The sequence below is a fragment of the Phyllopteryx taeniolatus genome, chromosome 14 (genome assembly GCF_024500385.1).
Source record: "Phyllopteryx taeniolatus isolate TA_2022b chromosome 14, UOR_Ptae_1.2, whole genome shotgun sequence".
In the NCBI taxonomy this organism is placed as follows: Eukaryota; Metazoa; Chordata; class Actinopteri; order Syngnathiformes; family Syngnathidae; genus Phyllopteryx; species Phyllopteryx taeniolatus.
In genome coordinates, this window is record NC_084515.1 from 3,036,750 (window position 1) to 3,053,342 (window position 16,593).

General features: G+C 44.8%; 1 protein-coding gene across 6 annotated transcripts in view; it reads right to left on the reverse strand.

The window, feature by feature from the left end:
- clcn2a (chloride channel, voltage-sensitive 2a) overlaps positions 1–16,593 on the reverse strand; it is a 94,761-nt gene that overhangs the window by 73,352 nt on the left and 4,816 nt on the right. For 2 of the 6 annotated variants that reach the window (XM_061798556.1, XM_061798554.1), the window contains exon 1: positions 3,063–3,302. The exons of 2 other annotated variants lie outside the window; for them this stretch is intronic. In XM_061798556.1, coding sequence (XP_061654540.1) covers positions 3,063–3,113 — 51 coding nt within the window. In that variant the 5' untranslated portion in view covers positions 3,114–3,302. Of the gene's footprint in view, positions 1–3,062; positions 3,303–16,593 lie in introns of those variants that run through there. 2 more of the 6 variants (XM_061798557.1, XM_061798555.1) reach the window with 1 other exon arrangement.

Below are 16,593 nucleotides of genomic sequence, written 5' to 3' on the forward strand. Positions count from 1 at the left end.
CTCTGTGACTATCTCAAGTCCTCTTTATTATGCCCTTCACATCTCAGAAAGCCTGAATAAATTCCTGCTATAATGGAGTGAGTGCATTTTTGCTAGTGTAAATAAAACACTCCTGTCCAACTGATGCTGCTCCTATTTTTAAATTTCAGCAAACATACTGGCGTGATATGACGCGCTATCACACAATAGCTGCGATAGAGGAGATTTTCTCCTGGATAACATATCAAGCTGCATCCTCCAGTGAGAGTTTCACCGTTGCCATTCCAAGTTATACAAGCTTGAAAATGCTCTGAATCCTGATGGCAAACAGTAAAACTCTGAGGACGCTTTGTCAACACTGCAATCCATTTTTAGCTTGCGAGAAACGTGAGGACATCAGTGTGGGTTTGCATTTATCTGATTTAAATGTGTTATTTATCTGTGCATTTTGCTCAGGTTCCCCAAGAGGGAAAACACACATGCTTTTTCTCGCCTGAGGGAGGGCATTTAATGATTAGTGCTACAGTCTTGAAAGTGTAAAGACGGGGCTTGGGGGTATACATCAATTCCATTGATTTTTGATTAATTAAGAATTTCGTGGACCATGTGGATCTTGATTGATTTAGTGTGGGCATCAACAAGGTTAGGTTGTGTAATTGTTTTGGTTTCACATTCTGTACTTAAGCAGAGTTACCAATATTTGTGTAAAATTTGAAGTACCGATTCAACTCATTTACTTAAGTAAAAGTAACCAAGTAAATGCTGTCAATTTCTTGACAGTCAATTATTTACAAAGCATGCATGAAGATGGTTTTGTTACAGAAAGCACGGTTATTCGTTTTGTACCTTGGAAGAAAATTGTCAATCAGAAACATTACATACTTTTCAGAGGTCATTGTCACACCTTGAGGGACCCTAAAGGTGCCAACCAGCTCTCTCCCCATGATTCTGGTAGTAGTAGTAAAACATGACTCTGCCACCTTCTTGCTGACGTTCCAGCCTTGTTGGGACATGGTGGCCATTCACCGACCATCCACTACTCCATGGGTGAACAATCTACGGCCTGGGGGCCATTTGCAGCCGTCTGTCAGATTTCTTTTAGCATCCCGCGGCATATACTAAAACGAACAATTGACATGACCCATGTCATTTGCCTGCATTGTGCTACTTACTTTCTTACACTGGGTGGCAAGGCAGGAGAAGAGAAGAAAAAAAATTGTTCCCATCTCTCAGTTCCTCATTTTCCACCAAACCGCATCATTCGGTAAGATGTGCCTCAGCCTGCTGTACTGCCGCGCTCTGTTAGGTACGCTGGTTGTGACGATTCTGCGCACCACTGCTTGCATTTGTGTGCTTCATTTTTTTTTTTTCTGCTGGTGCAAGGTTTTTTTTAAGGGGGGGCAGAATGAAAAGTGTGAGTGTCGTAGCCCCTGACCTCTACTACTACTACTACTACTACTACTACTATGACTACAACTAATAATAATACATTGGTTTCATAAAGAACTTTTCTAGATTTGGAAAATCACAAAAAAAAAAAAAAATAATAATAATAATAATAATAATAATTTCCTCCACTTGCTCCAGGGGCGTATCTATTGTAGTGGGATACAGGGCCGCTGGCCACACACACACACACACACACGCACACACACACACACACACACACACTCACACACACTCACACTCACACACACACACACACACACACACACGCACACACACACACACACATACAGCCTATTGAAAACCTTTGGAGCATCCTCAAACAAAGGATCAATAAGGGTGGGAAGCAGTTAACATCCAAACAGGAGGTCTCAGAGGCTCTACTGACATCCTGCAAAGGCAATCAAGCAGAAAATGGTATGATTTGGTAAAGTATGATATGGTCTTTCATTATGGGTGTGTCTGGAACATATCCCCACAGTAAACAGCGTTTTACTGTTGTGTATAAATGTTTTTAGTGTTTGTTAAGAAAAAATAGACAGCTAGATTGACTGAGTCACTTGATTAGTCAGTCAAGGGAATGCGTCTGAAACAAGTACAATCGCTTACACTTTCAAACACATGCATCCATTCGTGGAGTTTAATGGACTTGGATGCTGCAAGCGAACTATAGAGTCATTGATCCGAGTGTTGTGGCCAGAAAAGGCGGCGACGATGGCGCAGACAGCACGTTTCAATCCACAGACAGATTCTAACTGCCATCTTACATTGCTATCGATTTTGAACACTCAGACATCGGGCACGGTATCGATCTGGAGAAGCACCCATATGCCACACGGGCCCAGCGCACGCAATAAATAAAGCGCAACCCAATGCATGGATCTCAGATGTAAAATAGGAGCACATGAAGAAAGACAACTACAGTCTATATTGGAAGGAATCCACTACTGATTCACAGTCTGCCTGCGCCTTCCCATAGCTTCTATCCCCCTGTGCAGTGCTCCGGGGCATGGCTGTCAGTCCTACTATTACATGAGTGGAGGGTGGGGGTGGTGAAGAGGGGGAGGGGGGGGGGGGGGGGGGGGGGGGGTACTGTGCAGGAGGCAATTCATATTCAGAAACACTCCTCTTTTGGTTTAAAAAAAATAAAGAGGGCAAAGGAATACAGAGGATGGGGGTCCGAAAACACAGGATATTATGCTTATAAAAGTGGTGGTGTCAAACTCTGCTCTTAATACTACAGATATATTTCAATCAATTGACCATTCGGTAAAGTAATCAGCCTACTCCAATTTAATTTAAGGCAATAAAACTCATTTGACATGGAAGGGTGAAAGCTAAATGAAGAGGAATTAATCAGGTCGATAGGTCGATAGGGTGGCATAGGGACACGACACCTGTGGCTCAAGGTGAATTGGAAGCAAAAAGCCGTTAATAAAAGTTAAAACTCTGCAAATTTTGCAGGAATGATCATTCAGAAGCTGTCCAGAAGGCAGAGCCATCATCAGCTCCCACCTCGAACAATCACATACTACCGACCACCTATGCAATAAAAGCTTCACTCTGAAGCCCCAGAGATGGGGGGACTCGAGTCACATGACACAAAAACACCATGCATTACCTCATCGTTGACTCACCAAAGTTTGCTGGTATTGCAGCGTCCGGTTCTGGATCTTCTCCTTCACCATGGCGGTATCCTCATTAGGACAAAACAGCCGAGACCCCTCCGGAGCGCGAGGAGCCTGTTAGTTAATTAACGCACACCCCCGGCCGCCATGGCGTGAGCTCGGAGTAACAGGTCTCACTGGAGAGAGGATCATAATGCCAGGCGACGCTGAGCTGCCGTAGTCCATGTGTGAGAGGCAACAGACTCAGGTCCTGCGGCTTCACTGCCTAACACCACCTCCCCCACCACCACTCGGTCTCAGTGTCGTGCTATACAAGTGGCAATATGTGTGTGGCTTATGTGCTCGAATTCCTGGCTACAATTGTTGCTATGCTGCATTCTAATCGAGATAGAGATACTGTAGATGATAAATTTAGGCGAAAACGGACACATTGATGACAAAATTAACTAGGTGTACACAGTATGTATGGTTCAAAGTAGGGGTTGAACTAATTAGTCGACGGGTCGACTTTATTAATCCGCATCGAGGTTTAAAGCCTAAAGTCAACTAACCACTAATCATCAGAGGTGGGAAGTACCATTTACTCCTTTACATTTACATAAGTAATTTTTTTGATAAATTGTACTTGTCAGGGTAGTTTTAATGCAACATACTTTTTACTTTTACTTGAGTATTTTAGTCAAGAGGAAACAGGCTTTTTACTCTGTTAGACTGAGGTACATTCCTCTCGCTTTTATTTTTATGAATCAATCTATTGCTTGGCAAGCAATGATTTGGACCTATTGTGCTGTTTCATGAGTGTAAACAAACAATGTTCAACAGTTTCTTGCCCTAATTTGTTAATTTATAGAGATTCAATTTATTATTGTTTCAGTTAATAGCTACATTTCTACAATGCCAATTTATATATTTGTCGGGTTAACGTTCATGCTTTGATTTAAAAAAAATAAAAATCAGAGGTTACTTACTAGTTACTCAGTGCCAGAGATGGGGGGGACTCACATGACTTGACTCGAGTCGAATTGACTTGAATTGACTTTGACTTGAACTACATGACTTGACAAGTCCATCCATCCATCCATTTTCTGAGCCGCTTCTCCTCACTAGGGTCGCGGGCGTGCTGGAGCCTATCCCAGCTGTCATCGGGCAGGAGGCGGGGTACACCCTGAACTGGTTGCCAGCCAATCGCAGGGCACATAGAAACTAACAACCATTCGCACTCACAGTCATGCCTACGGGCAATTTAGAGTCTCCAATTAATGCATGTTTTTTTTTTGGGATGTGGGAGGAAACCGGAGTGCCCGGAGAAAACCCACGCAGGCACGGGAAGAACATGCAAACTCCACACAGGCGGGGACGGGGATTGAACCCCGCACCTCAGAACTGTGAGGCTGACGCTCTAACCAGTCGGCCACCGTGCCGCGACTTGACAAGTCATCTCATTTAAAGTTGGAAATCTAAATTTTAATTAAGACAGTTTGCCTTTTTTGCGGGATCTTTTGCGCCACCCTGGCAACACACTGCATTGTTGCGCACTTGCGAGTGTGAAGTAGCCACCTGCATGAACAACGATAGAAGGCGCTCCGAGAATAATAAAATTTGGATTCAAGGATTATGTTGTCAGTGAAGTCTGCAAAAAGAGGATGGCAACCTGCATGTTTTGCAACTCACGCAATAAAGACACAACAATGTGTCTTCTTCACTACAAAACTCACAAAGACAGGTAAGCTAATTTAAAAGTTTAACTGGCTGGTCAAACATTTCATGCACTGGTTTGGGACAATTAAAAATAAAAATGACGTGATTGTAAACGTTTTATTACAGCTAAGTAACGTAACTAGGGGTGGGAAAGTTTATGATAATGGTCTGAACCTTTTGTTTCGGTTCATAGGCATGCAAAACTCTCTCTTTATTTGTCTCGTTCATTAACAAATGAGGCAAAGCGGTGTGCACTCTCGAGCAAATAGTAGTGCCTAAAATATAATGCCAACCGCTGAATGCAGAAGAAGTGAAGCAGTTCACGCTAACACGTTCAGTTGTGGAGTTACAAAAATAAATAAATAAATAAAAAAGATGTAGAGATTTTTACAGGCATGATGGAAGAGTCAGCGCTAGAAGATGCCAGGCGTGTTATAGGTCTGCTGTATCAAATAAATAAAAAAGTCGTTGACAAAAGTGCGTTCCACCATTCTTAAGTACAGTATAAATTGTGAGTAGATACCCGTGAATACAATTCTCACACTGAACCTGTCATCCATTGTGTCGGCTCTGTGATAAAGCTTTTTTTAAATTGAGACCACAGCATATGAAACATAACCTTTAATCTAATGACAATTGTCAATTGTCGAGAGTCAGTGCTTCTAAATAAATAAACGCGACTGAGTGATTTAAGAAGTAGAGGACATAAGAAGAATACAATTTTGTTCATATTACTTTTTTTTTAAATGACAGCAACATTTTTATGTTTTTATGTATTATTCCCTGGCGGCATGGTGGATGGTGGTTAGCACATCTGCCTCACAGTTCTGATGACCCGGGTTCAAATCTGGCCTCGCCTGTGTGGAGTTTGCATGTTCTCCCCATGCCAGCGTGGGTTTTCTCCAGGTTTCCTCCCACATCCCAAAAACACGCATGGTAGGTTGAGTGAATACTCTAAATTGCCCGTAGGTGTGAATATGAGTGTGAATGGTTGCTTGTTTATATGTGCCCTGTGATTGGCTGGCGACCAGTTCAGGGTGTACCCCGCCTCTCGCCCAGAGTCAGCTGGGAGAGACTCTATGAGGATAAGCGGTACAGAAAATGAATGAATGAATGAATGTATTATTCCCGAATCTTTACTTTCATTCTCCAGTAGCCCATCAGGTACACATCTAATTATATTTGACCAACAGAAAACAGTTTTGACTTTTGTTTAATAGTGTTCTCTTAAGAACCGTAGGAGTTACAAAGCTGTCAGCACAAAGTAAACAGCATAGTGTGTTCAGAAATAAAGTTAAGTTAATTTGAGTTTGAAATAAAACTTTAAAACAATTCAGTGCAATAGATTCAATCAATCATAATTTCAGTTGTTGTTCATTTAGCTTGGTGTGAATACTTTTTTAAGTGTCATGATTTGCGAAAAATTATTTTATTACCACTCCAATAGATGTTGCGAGTGGAACAAGACTGTATGTATAACTTGACTTGCGACTTGCTTATACCAAGTACTGGTAATGACTTGACTCAACTTGCCTGAAATTTAGTGGCGACTCGACTTGACTTGCTTGATTTTTTCCCTGACAGTGACTTGGGACTTGCTTGAGACTTGAAGGTTATGACTTGAGACTTGCTTGTGACTTGCACATATTTGACTTACTCCCACCTCTGCTCAGTACTTCACTGAAGTCCTACTCTTACTCAAATAATATTTGGGGGACTATTTTTTACTTTTACTTGTGTCAAATTATTCTGAAGTGGCAGTACTGTTACTCATACTCCACCTCTGCTAATCACGTATTTTACGCATCTCGTATTCAATTTGGCCAATATACAGAGGAATTTCCACTCGTCCGTCTGGTGCCCTTGCCGACTATAACGCTCTGTGAAGCAGCGAAATGTCCGTCCAACGAGGCAAAATAGTCTTCATACATTTGCTTGGGTCTGAGAGTATGGAAATAAGATGGCTGTGGTTAACTGCGCGAGCTTCAGCTGTTCCGTTAGCCTCTACTTAAAATCTTCATACCAGAAGCAGCTGGTGGCAAGAAACGCGGGCAGCGGCACAAAGTGAATATCCATCTTCGTCACTAAAATGTTATGTCCAATAATGTCCGGGCAGCAACTGTGTGATAGTGAGAACTTTATTCATATTAAACACGCACCGACATCACAACACTTCACTTTGTTTTACAACACTGTGTCGTAACACTTGTCGCAGTGCGACATAGGGCCGTACTATGCTACTCGTTGGTGGAAATATTTATAGAATATGCTACGCATAAGGATTTGCGATTGTAAATATTGAACAGGTTTAACATTTATGATTGTTGACCCGACTGGGGAGGAAACATCATTGTAAACACACCCCACACCACAGGATAATCAGTCAGCATGATATTTCAGAGAAATCTTACAATCGAGTCTTCGCTGAATTTGATCGCAAGGGAGGCTAAATTATCCCGAAAATCGTCCCAATTGGCAGTATGTGTGTACTCCACTTAATTGACTACCATTACGTTTCACAATCAATCCTCATCACAATCACGAAGTCAATGGCACACCCAAACTCAGTGCTGACCACACATACAAGGATTTGTGCTCATCAATTGAACAGGTTTGACATTCACGATTGTTAGTCCCAAACATTTTCTGAGCAGATCAGGGAGTAAAAATCACTCTTGAGACCCCACACCATAGGATAATCACTCAGGATAATCTTTTCGAGACCTCCGACAATCAGGCCTTCACTGACATTGGGCTCAAAATCGGTGCAATTATCAGTATGTGTGTACCCCGCTTTACTTTGTATAAATTTGAAGACTGAATATGTAAGGGAATCTTGCAAGACTGCAGTTTAACAAGCATAAAAAGATGAAATCCAAGCATGTGTTTTGATTTTTCTTTGTCTTTTTGTGTTTTTTATTCAACTCAAAGACGATGCGCCCTCATGGATGATGTCCCACAAGACCTTAGCATACCTCAGGAGAGCTCAGTTCAGTTAGTATAAACTTATTTTTACACTCATACGGCAGGATTGTTCACAATGTTTCTAAAAATTGTTTGTACAGTTCATCCATCCATCCATTTTCTCCCGCTTATCCAAGGTCAGGTCGCTGGGGCAGTAGCTTCAGCAAGAAGCCCAGACTTCCCTCTCCCCAGACACTTCATCCAGCTCTTCCAGGGGGATCCCGAGACGTTCCCAAACATAGTCTCTCCAGCGTGTCCTGGGTCTTCTCCAGGGTCTCCTACTTGTGGGACGTGCCCGGAACACCTCACCAGGGAGGCGTCCGCGAGGCATCCTAATCAGATGCCCCTGCCACCTCATCTGGCTCCTCTCAATGTGGAGGAGCAGCGGCTCTACTCTGAGGCCCTCCCGGATGACCAAGCTTCTCACCCTATCTCTAAGGGAGAGCTCGGACACCCTGCAGAGGGAATTCATTTTGGCCGCTTGTATCCGATATCTTGTTCTTTCGGTCATGACCCACAGCTCGTGACCATAGGTGAGGGTAGGAACGTAGATCGACCGGTAAATTGAGAACTTCGCTTTTCGGCTTAGCTCCTTCTTTACCACAACGGACCGATACAAAGTCCGCATCACTGCAGAGGCAGCACCGATCCGCCTACACAGTACAGTTCACACATGTTTTATGATTGTACATGATTATTTATATTTCCATTTTTTCTTTTGCTTTTCCAAATCTTCACTAATCAACAAATCACTAATCAAAAGAGGTGGACCAGTGTCATGCAAAGGACTGCGTTTAATCTGAGTGGTTGCCACTCTATCAGAGAAACTGATGGATGGATGGTTGGTTGCTATGGCAAGCTAGCCTGATAGAAGCTCGCAGAACGTTATCCAAAGGTATAAAAACTTTTTAAGCTCATTTTCATTCATCCGATTACACAAAAAGGATCCAAATTGGTGCCACAAGGGATAGAAGCCATTTAGACCGTTGTAAATTCATCCCAATTCATCTCGCTCCGAAAGTCGAAAGACATAAGACTGTTTTTGCTGGCTGAGTGCTCCCCCAGATGAATCATCCCATCCTCATGACTAAAGCCAATGGAGTATATCCATTTGTAAACACTCTAAAATTGATGCAAACTGGAGAAAAAGTAAACACTGGCTGCTGAATAATGGTTCCCCAGTGAACGATGGTAGGAATATGTTCCAGCTACTTTGTTTTTTCACTCATCTGCATTTTTAAATGTCCATCCATCCATCCATTTTCTGAGCCGCTTCTCCTCACTAGGGTCGCGGGCGTGCTGGAGCCTATCCCAGCTGTCATCGGGCAGGAGGCGGGGTACACCCTGAACTGGTTGCCAGCCAATCGCAGGGCACATCGAAACAAACAACCATTCACACTCACAGTCATGCCTACGGGCAATTTAGAGTCTCCAATTAATGCATGTTTTTGGGATGTGGGAGGAAACCGGAGTGCCCGGAGAAAACCCACGCAGGCACGGGGAGAACATGCAAACTCCACACAGGCGGGGACGGGGATTGAACCCCGCACCTCAGAACTGTGAGGCTGACGCTCTAACCAGTCGGCCACCGTGCCGCCATTTTTAAATGTCTTTCTGCCAATTGAAATGATCAATTGAACACATCCTGTCAGTTCACACAAGAAAATGGGGGTGGATATACATACCTACATCATATAGAATACACATACACATACGGTATACTGTATGGATACAATAACAGAAGGTTATTGGGCTTTCAGGTGAAATATTGTTTAAATGCACGTCCAACTGTTCAAAGTTTCAGTTCTTTTTCAACAACATGCTGTTTTCTAACAAGGAGCTGAATGCAAAAGTGACAGTCATGAGCGGGTTCCAACAGAGATACACAGAGACTATATGAGTCACACAAAGGCACAGAAGTCGAGGTCTTTGGAATTGTATTTGTCAAGGCATGGATCAACCTGTTGATAATTTTGCACTTGAGGTTCATCCAGATATGTCACCTAAAAGCCTTTGTGAGTAGCAAATATACAGGTGATGCCATAAAATGCGAGTGATCCGACTTCAGAGTTTTTCGATATACAAAACACAAATGTTCGGCATATTTTTTGCTTTGACTTGTGAGCAAACATTTGAGATAGGACCGTACTGTGGCAGTGAATTTAACTCAAGTCACTTCACAACAAGCAGCAGTTTGACATAGTAATCAATTTCTTCAAAAAAGAGGTTTCAAGTTTCAAACTCCCAGTTGACGTTTACTGCCACACTAAACAAAAACAAAAATAATCAAAATGTTGTGTATTCAAAACAACCATACAACTTTAGACTTTGGCTCGCTAAATGGTAGCACATGATAGGAAATGCCACAGACAGGCAAACAAATAGCATCACTTGTCACGGTGTTATAACCATTTAAGCAACGGCTATTTGAACACAAATGGTGCATCAACACATGTAGCCAAACAATATAACAATACTCACATATATATTTTCTTTATCCTCTGTGAAAAACAACTAATATTTCCACATTTTAGCCTTTCATTTATAGTAGTTGTGAAGTCTTCTTTATTTGTGTCTTCATGACTGTATTAAACTGCCCCCAGTGGCCAAGTCGCACACACCAGAAGGAGTCACAATGAATGAAACTCTTTACTCCTTTACATTCTACTTATTTATGTTATTTCTATATGTTTTATGTAGTAAATATATTTTCTAGGGCTCGGACTTGCCCTCTAAATTCCCATTCGCTATTCGTATTGACAGTAACGAATGACTAACGAATCAGAATCAAATCGTTACTGCTTGTACTATTCTAAAATAATAATAAAACAAATGAAAAATCCAATTTCTTGCGGCTTCCAGAAGTTTTTCTTTTTAGTTTAAAATGGCTTACTTTCACCAGAATCCCTCGCTGTGTTTTGGGGCTGTCGGTGCCGTAAATCTTCGATGCCTTGGACCAGCTGCTTCCTTTCTTGCTAACCAGGGCTACCTAGCCGGTTGGCTATCTGCTACACTGTGTTGGATAAACTTTTTCCCATTCATTCTCCAGTGGTTGCAGCTCACCTCGGCCATGCCTCTTTTTCGGCTTCGGTTGTGGGCTTGCCATGAATGTCCATGCTACCCCTCGGGGCAAGGCTATCGGACACCTGTTTCTGTAGATTTATTTTTATTTTTTTAACTTTATGCGGACATCTCGGCGGCGCTACAATGGGTATATACGCAGAAACTATGCGCAGTAAGTAAAAGTGGCTAGGCAGCATAGCAGCTCTTGTCAGAATAAAGTAAGTAGTATGTTATTCTTTGATTCGTTGTGATTCAGATCCGAAAATTCAGATTCAGCATTATTTTTTTTTCAATGGCCTCGAGCGCCAATGCGGCTCACCAGTGATTTATTCATAACCCTACTATTTTCCATATTAAAAAACACAATTTCAATGAGGAAAGATGATTTGAGCATGATCAAGGCACCAATGTACTGAATATAAACTAGAGGGACCACTAAATTTAACAATGGATCAATCACTTTTCAATTTGGCAAGCATCCTTAGTTCCCTCTTTCCTCTAATGTTATTTCTATTATCTGAACATATGCTTCCAACTTTAGGGGGACAGTTCAGGGAATGCCCTGCTTGGAGGAGTTTGGTGTGGAAGAACGTCAGTGATCAAACACGTTTTTGATGGGACTATTGGGACCAAGAATCGTCTCTCATGTCCTCCAACACCAGTGACCTCAAAAAGGCTTTTTGGTTTGTTTGAATGAACAGCAATTCTCACAGGCTTATTCTTCTATTGTCGACATACAGTAGTAAAAAGCAAAGCCAAAGGAGAAAGAGAACACAGCAATGGTCCACATTATGTTCAGCAAAAGTGTATGGGAAATTGCATTGTTTTGTTGGCTTCCTGGGTAGAGCTTCCTGATTATCCTAAGCAATTATCCTGTGGTGCACGGTGTGTTCAGAGTCCATCCATCCATCCATTTTCTGAGCCAATTATCCACACAAGGGTTACAGGAGTGCTGGAGCCTATCCCAGCTATCTTCGGGCAGGATGCGGGGTACACCCTGAACTGGTTGCCAGCCAATCACAGGGCAGTGTTCAGAGTCAGCAATCGGAAATGTTTAACCCCTTTATTATTTATCATAGCAAATCCTTACTGTATGTGTGTTGTGAACACTGAGTTGGCCAATCCACAGATTGCGTGACTGTGACGTGAAACGTCACAATCACACACAAACACACGTGTGTGTGTGTGCGCGCGTGTGTGTGCATGTGTGTGTGAGCAGTAACATGAATGTTTTTCCTTATCATGTGTTTGGTCTTTCATATTTTAGAAATCGGTTAAGATGCGAAAAATCGGTATGTGTGTACCCCACTTTGGGAGTATTTTACAAAAAGTGCCCTGCTTATTGGCACCACAAACATCCCTTCAGCATACGCAAGGGTCAAGGTTGTACATTCTTTCACATGAACGCATCTAGGAAGCTTGCATCTAGCTGCTAAAAGCTCACACTTGAGGACATGCAACACTTTGGTGCCCTGCCATTTTCTGTACATACAGTCAGCTCATCATTGCTGGCTTTTTACACACTCGTAGTTAAATAAAGTTCACTGAAAGATTCTTGTCATCTCAAGGATACTGTGCAACAGAGTTCTTAAAGCCCTCTATTGGAAGGAAAAAACAACCAAAAAATTTTCATCTTGTTTATTCTTTGAAATATATTATAATAATGCAACCGCTGCGAAGCAGGGTACTGAAGAACACAGGCTGAAAAAATGGCATCACATTAAACAATTTACTTGCTCACAAGTCTTTCACATCAAACGCTCTGATCTTTTGCAGCATACAAGATGAAAATCCTCTCACAGCAAGCTGACAGATAAAGAGCTCAAAAGGTAGGGACCATGGGCACCACAACCAAGCAGGTCCTCTGGGACCACCGGGCGATTGGACGAACTCGCAGATTAACCTTCTCATGTGCATACCCCTATCAGTCGCAATACTCATTTATTATCAATATTAGGGCAATTATTCTGAAACGTGTCGAGCTTTAAAGGAGAATTCAAATTAAATTAATGCATTTCCCCCCCTTCAAAACAGTTTCTAAATGTTTCCTATATATAGGCAAAACTCTAAGTATCTTAATAACAATGTCCGTCACTGCTTTTGGCAAAATTCTTCTAAGATTAAGAATTACGGCTCACTTTACACGCCACTATATGAGCCTCATAGAACTAAGCCTGTTTTGAGGGGGCCTTTCTGTCTTATGCAAACGAGCCACTGCTCACCTCGCCCCCTCTTCTGCGGGACGAATGCCAAAAACCCAACAGAAGTTCATTTTCACTCATGGAGGCAGCACTTCATACACTACACTCCAGCAGACACATCGCCAAACACACTTACCGTGACCAAGTAATAAGTATGCATTTGACATGATCATGTTTGTCATGAACATGGTTAGGGCGACGGCGAGGAACGCAAGGCAAGAACATGGTGGACCCAATTGCAGGGAAGCAAGGCAGGAGTGCGGGAATCTCAAAATAATAATATTTAATCACAATGATAAAACAACAGGCGACTATGACAAAAACAACTGGCGACTATGACAAAAACAACTGGCGACTATGACATGGCAAGACATGTGACAACGACAATGAACCGACGAGAACTGAAAGAATCCAGGGAACTAAATACAAACAAATTGACGAGACAACGAGGAACACCTGGACAAGACGAGTGGCTAGAGAGAGCTGATTGGTCAACACAAAGTAGACGAGAACAGGTGGACACAACAACCTAATGAGCACACGACAAACATGGAACACAGGAAAACATGGAACAAAACTAAACAACCCAAACCAAAACACAGACCATGACAGTACCCCCCCTCTAAAGGAACGGATCCCAGACGTTCCCCAAACAACAACCAAAAAGTCACCAACCCAGGGTGGGCGGAAGGGAGCCTGGAGGAGGGTACAGAGTCCACCCCTCAGGTCAGTCTGGTGGCCATCCAGGCCACCCGAGGTGAGGTGCTTGGCTGAGCGGGTCAGGAGGTCGTCCAGGACGCCAAGCACCAGGGTCTTTACAGGGCCATTCAGGCGGACGGCCACGGTGCCGAACCCAATGGTAATGCAGGGGCCAGGCAATAGGGTTGGGTGGCGGCCGCTGGACGAGCGCCGCCGGAGCGTGGTCGGGTGGCGGCCGCTGGACGAGCGCCGCCGGAGCGTGGTCGGGTGGCGGCCGCTGGACGAGCGCCGCCGGAGCAAGGACGGGTGGCGGCCGCTGGACGAGCGCCGCCGGAGCAAGGACGGGTGGCGGCCGCTGGACGAGCGCCACCGGAGCAAGGACGGGTGGCGGCCGCTGGACGAGCGCCAGCGGAGCAAGGATGGGTGGCGGCCGCTGGACGAGCGCCATTGGAGCAGGGTCAGGTGGCGGCCGCTGGACGAGCGCCGCCGGAGCAAGGACGGGTGGCGGCCGCTGGACGAGCGCCGCCGGAGCAAGGATGAGTGGCGGCCGCTGGACGAGCGCCGCCGGAGTAGGGTCAGGTGGCGGCCGCTGGACGAGCGCCGCCGGAGCAAGGACGGGTGGCGGCCGCTGGACGAGCGCCGTTGGAGCAGGGTCAGGTGGCGGCCGCTGGACGAGCGCCGCCGGAGTAGGGTCAGGTGGCGGCCGCTGGACGAGCGCCGCCGGAGTAGGGTCAGGTGGCGGCCGCTGGACGAGCGCCGCCGGAGTAGGGTCAGGTGGCGGCCGCTGGACGAGCGCCGCCGGAGCAAGGACGGGTGGCGTCCGCTGGACGAGCGCCGTTGGAGCAAGGACGGGTGGCGGCCGCTGGACGAGCGCCGCCGGAGCAAGGATGGGTGGCGGCCGCTGGACGAGCGCCGCCGGTGCGGGAGCCTGGCGCAGCTGCCGAGGAGCCGGAACGGGAGCCTGGCGCAGCTGCCGAGGAGCCGGAACGGGAGCCTGGCGCAGCTGCCGATTAGCCGGAACGGGAGCTGCAGTCGCTTCCTCAGCCTGCCGCCATTGAGGTATGGGAGTAGAGGGTACGGGAGTGGAAGAGTGCACAAGGTCTCGGGAAGGTGAACTAGGAAAAATGGCTGGTACTGAACATGGCTTGGGGGCAGGTTTGACTAGACGTGACTTAATTGGAGCCGTGGAACAACGTGTGGGAACAGGTGAAAAATCAAGTGATTTGTGAACAGGGGGGAAAAAACGAGGGGGCAAAATTTGACCTTTACTTGGGCGCCTCCGTTGGCCACCACGCGGCGGTCCCGGGTAGATGGCCAAACGGGTGCCCAAGAAAAGGTCAGAAGCAAAGGATTTGGACTCACTGGGGTTGGAAACGTGGAAACGTGACAAAAACTGACGAGGACGGGATAAACTAGGGAAGGAACCAGAAAAATCTGTGTCAGAGTCAGAATCCGACAGGAGGTTAACTAAATCAGGGCCATCTTCACAATCAGAAAAATCTGAATCTAAAGAAACATGTGGATGTACAATAGTAGGGCATGGTGAATAGCTAGGACAAGTGGGGGGACCCGAGGAAAAGGACAGAAAAGACTGAATGATAGGGCTTACTGGAGGAGGGTAGGTATGGATGGCAGGCTGAGGACGGTGGGAGCCAGTTTGGTGGCGTCCAGGGTGACGCCATGTTCTTCCCGCTGGGTCTTGTTCTGGTCGGTTCATTCTGTCATGAACATGGTTAGGGCGACGGCGAGGAACGCAAGGCAAGAACATGGTGGACCCAATTGCAGGGAAGCAGGGAGACAAGGCAGGAGTGCGGGAATCTCAAAATAATAATATTTAATCACAATGATAAAACAACAGGCGACTATGACAAAAACAACAGGCGACTATGACAAAAACAACTGGCGACTATGACATGGCAAGACGTGACAACGACAATTAACCGAAAGAATCCAGGGAACTAAATACAAACAAATTGACGAGACAACGAGGAACACCTGGACAAGACGAGTGGCTAGAGAGAGCTGATTGGTCAACACAAAGTAGACGAGAACAGGTGGACACAACAACCTAATGAGCACACGACAAACATGGAACACAGGAAAACATGGAACAAAACTAAACAACCCAAACCAAAACACAGACCATGACAGTTTCACACAGTGTCCCACCGTCGCTTGAATATGGCTTTAGATCTTCAGTCATGACCGGAAAAACCCAAATGTGAGGGTGGGTATTATGTAAATCAAGAAAATTCCGGAGGGCGCACTCACAGAAATATTTTCAGAAATAGGCACCTAGCAAAAGACTTATTACTTTTTCAATTTTAACCTTTCATGGGAGGGACTCCAGAGACCCAACTATTTGTATGCAAGCCATTAAAATGTATTTTTTTCCTAATGTCCCCTTTAAAGCATCATTTCTTTGCCTAGAGGAGTGCCACCAATTCCATTTTAGCCCCGAACGGGCCGACTGAGGTACTGTGGCCACGACAGTCAAGGAACTAGGTGCTCTGTAGCCCCAAGCACCAGCACACTGACCCACATCACAACATCTCCACAGGGCTCTGGAGAACTGTACCATTCACATGGAAGGCCACCATCTGAGCATGTCATCTGTTACGTCTGTACATATGACAACAAAGATAAATGGGTTTTGTTTTCAGTAAGTAAGCACAATATCCATATGATGAGAAAAAAAAACAAGCAGACATGATCTCTTGCAGGTTCCCATCTGAATGTGAAATAAGTCTACAAGCTAAAAAGAATTGATCTTAAAACAATTCTTTTACAGTGAAACCTCCCAAGTCAAATCGACCACTCAGTTCCCTGACGCTGGTTGACTTACAAATTGTTCTACTTTGGCATTTAAAAAAATGTACCCCAATCAAAATATTAAATACGTTGGCATAACAAAA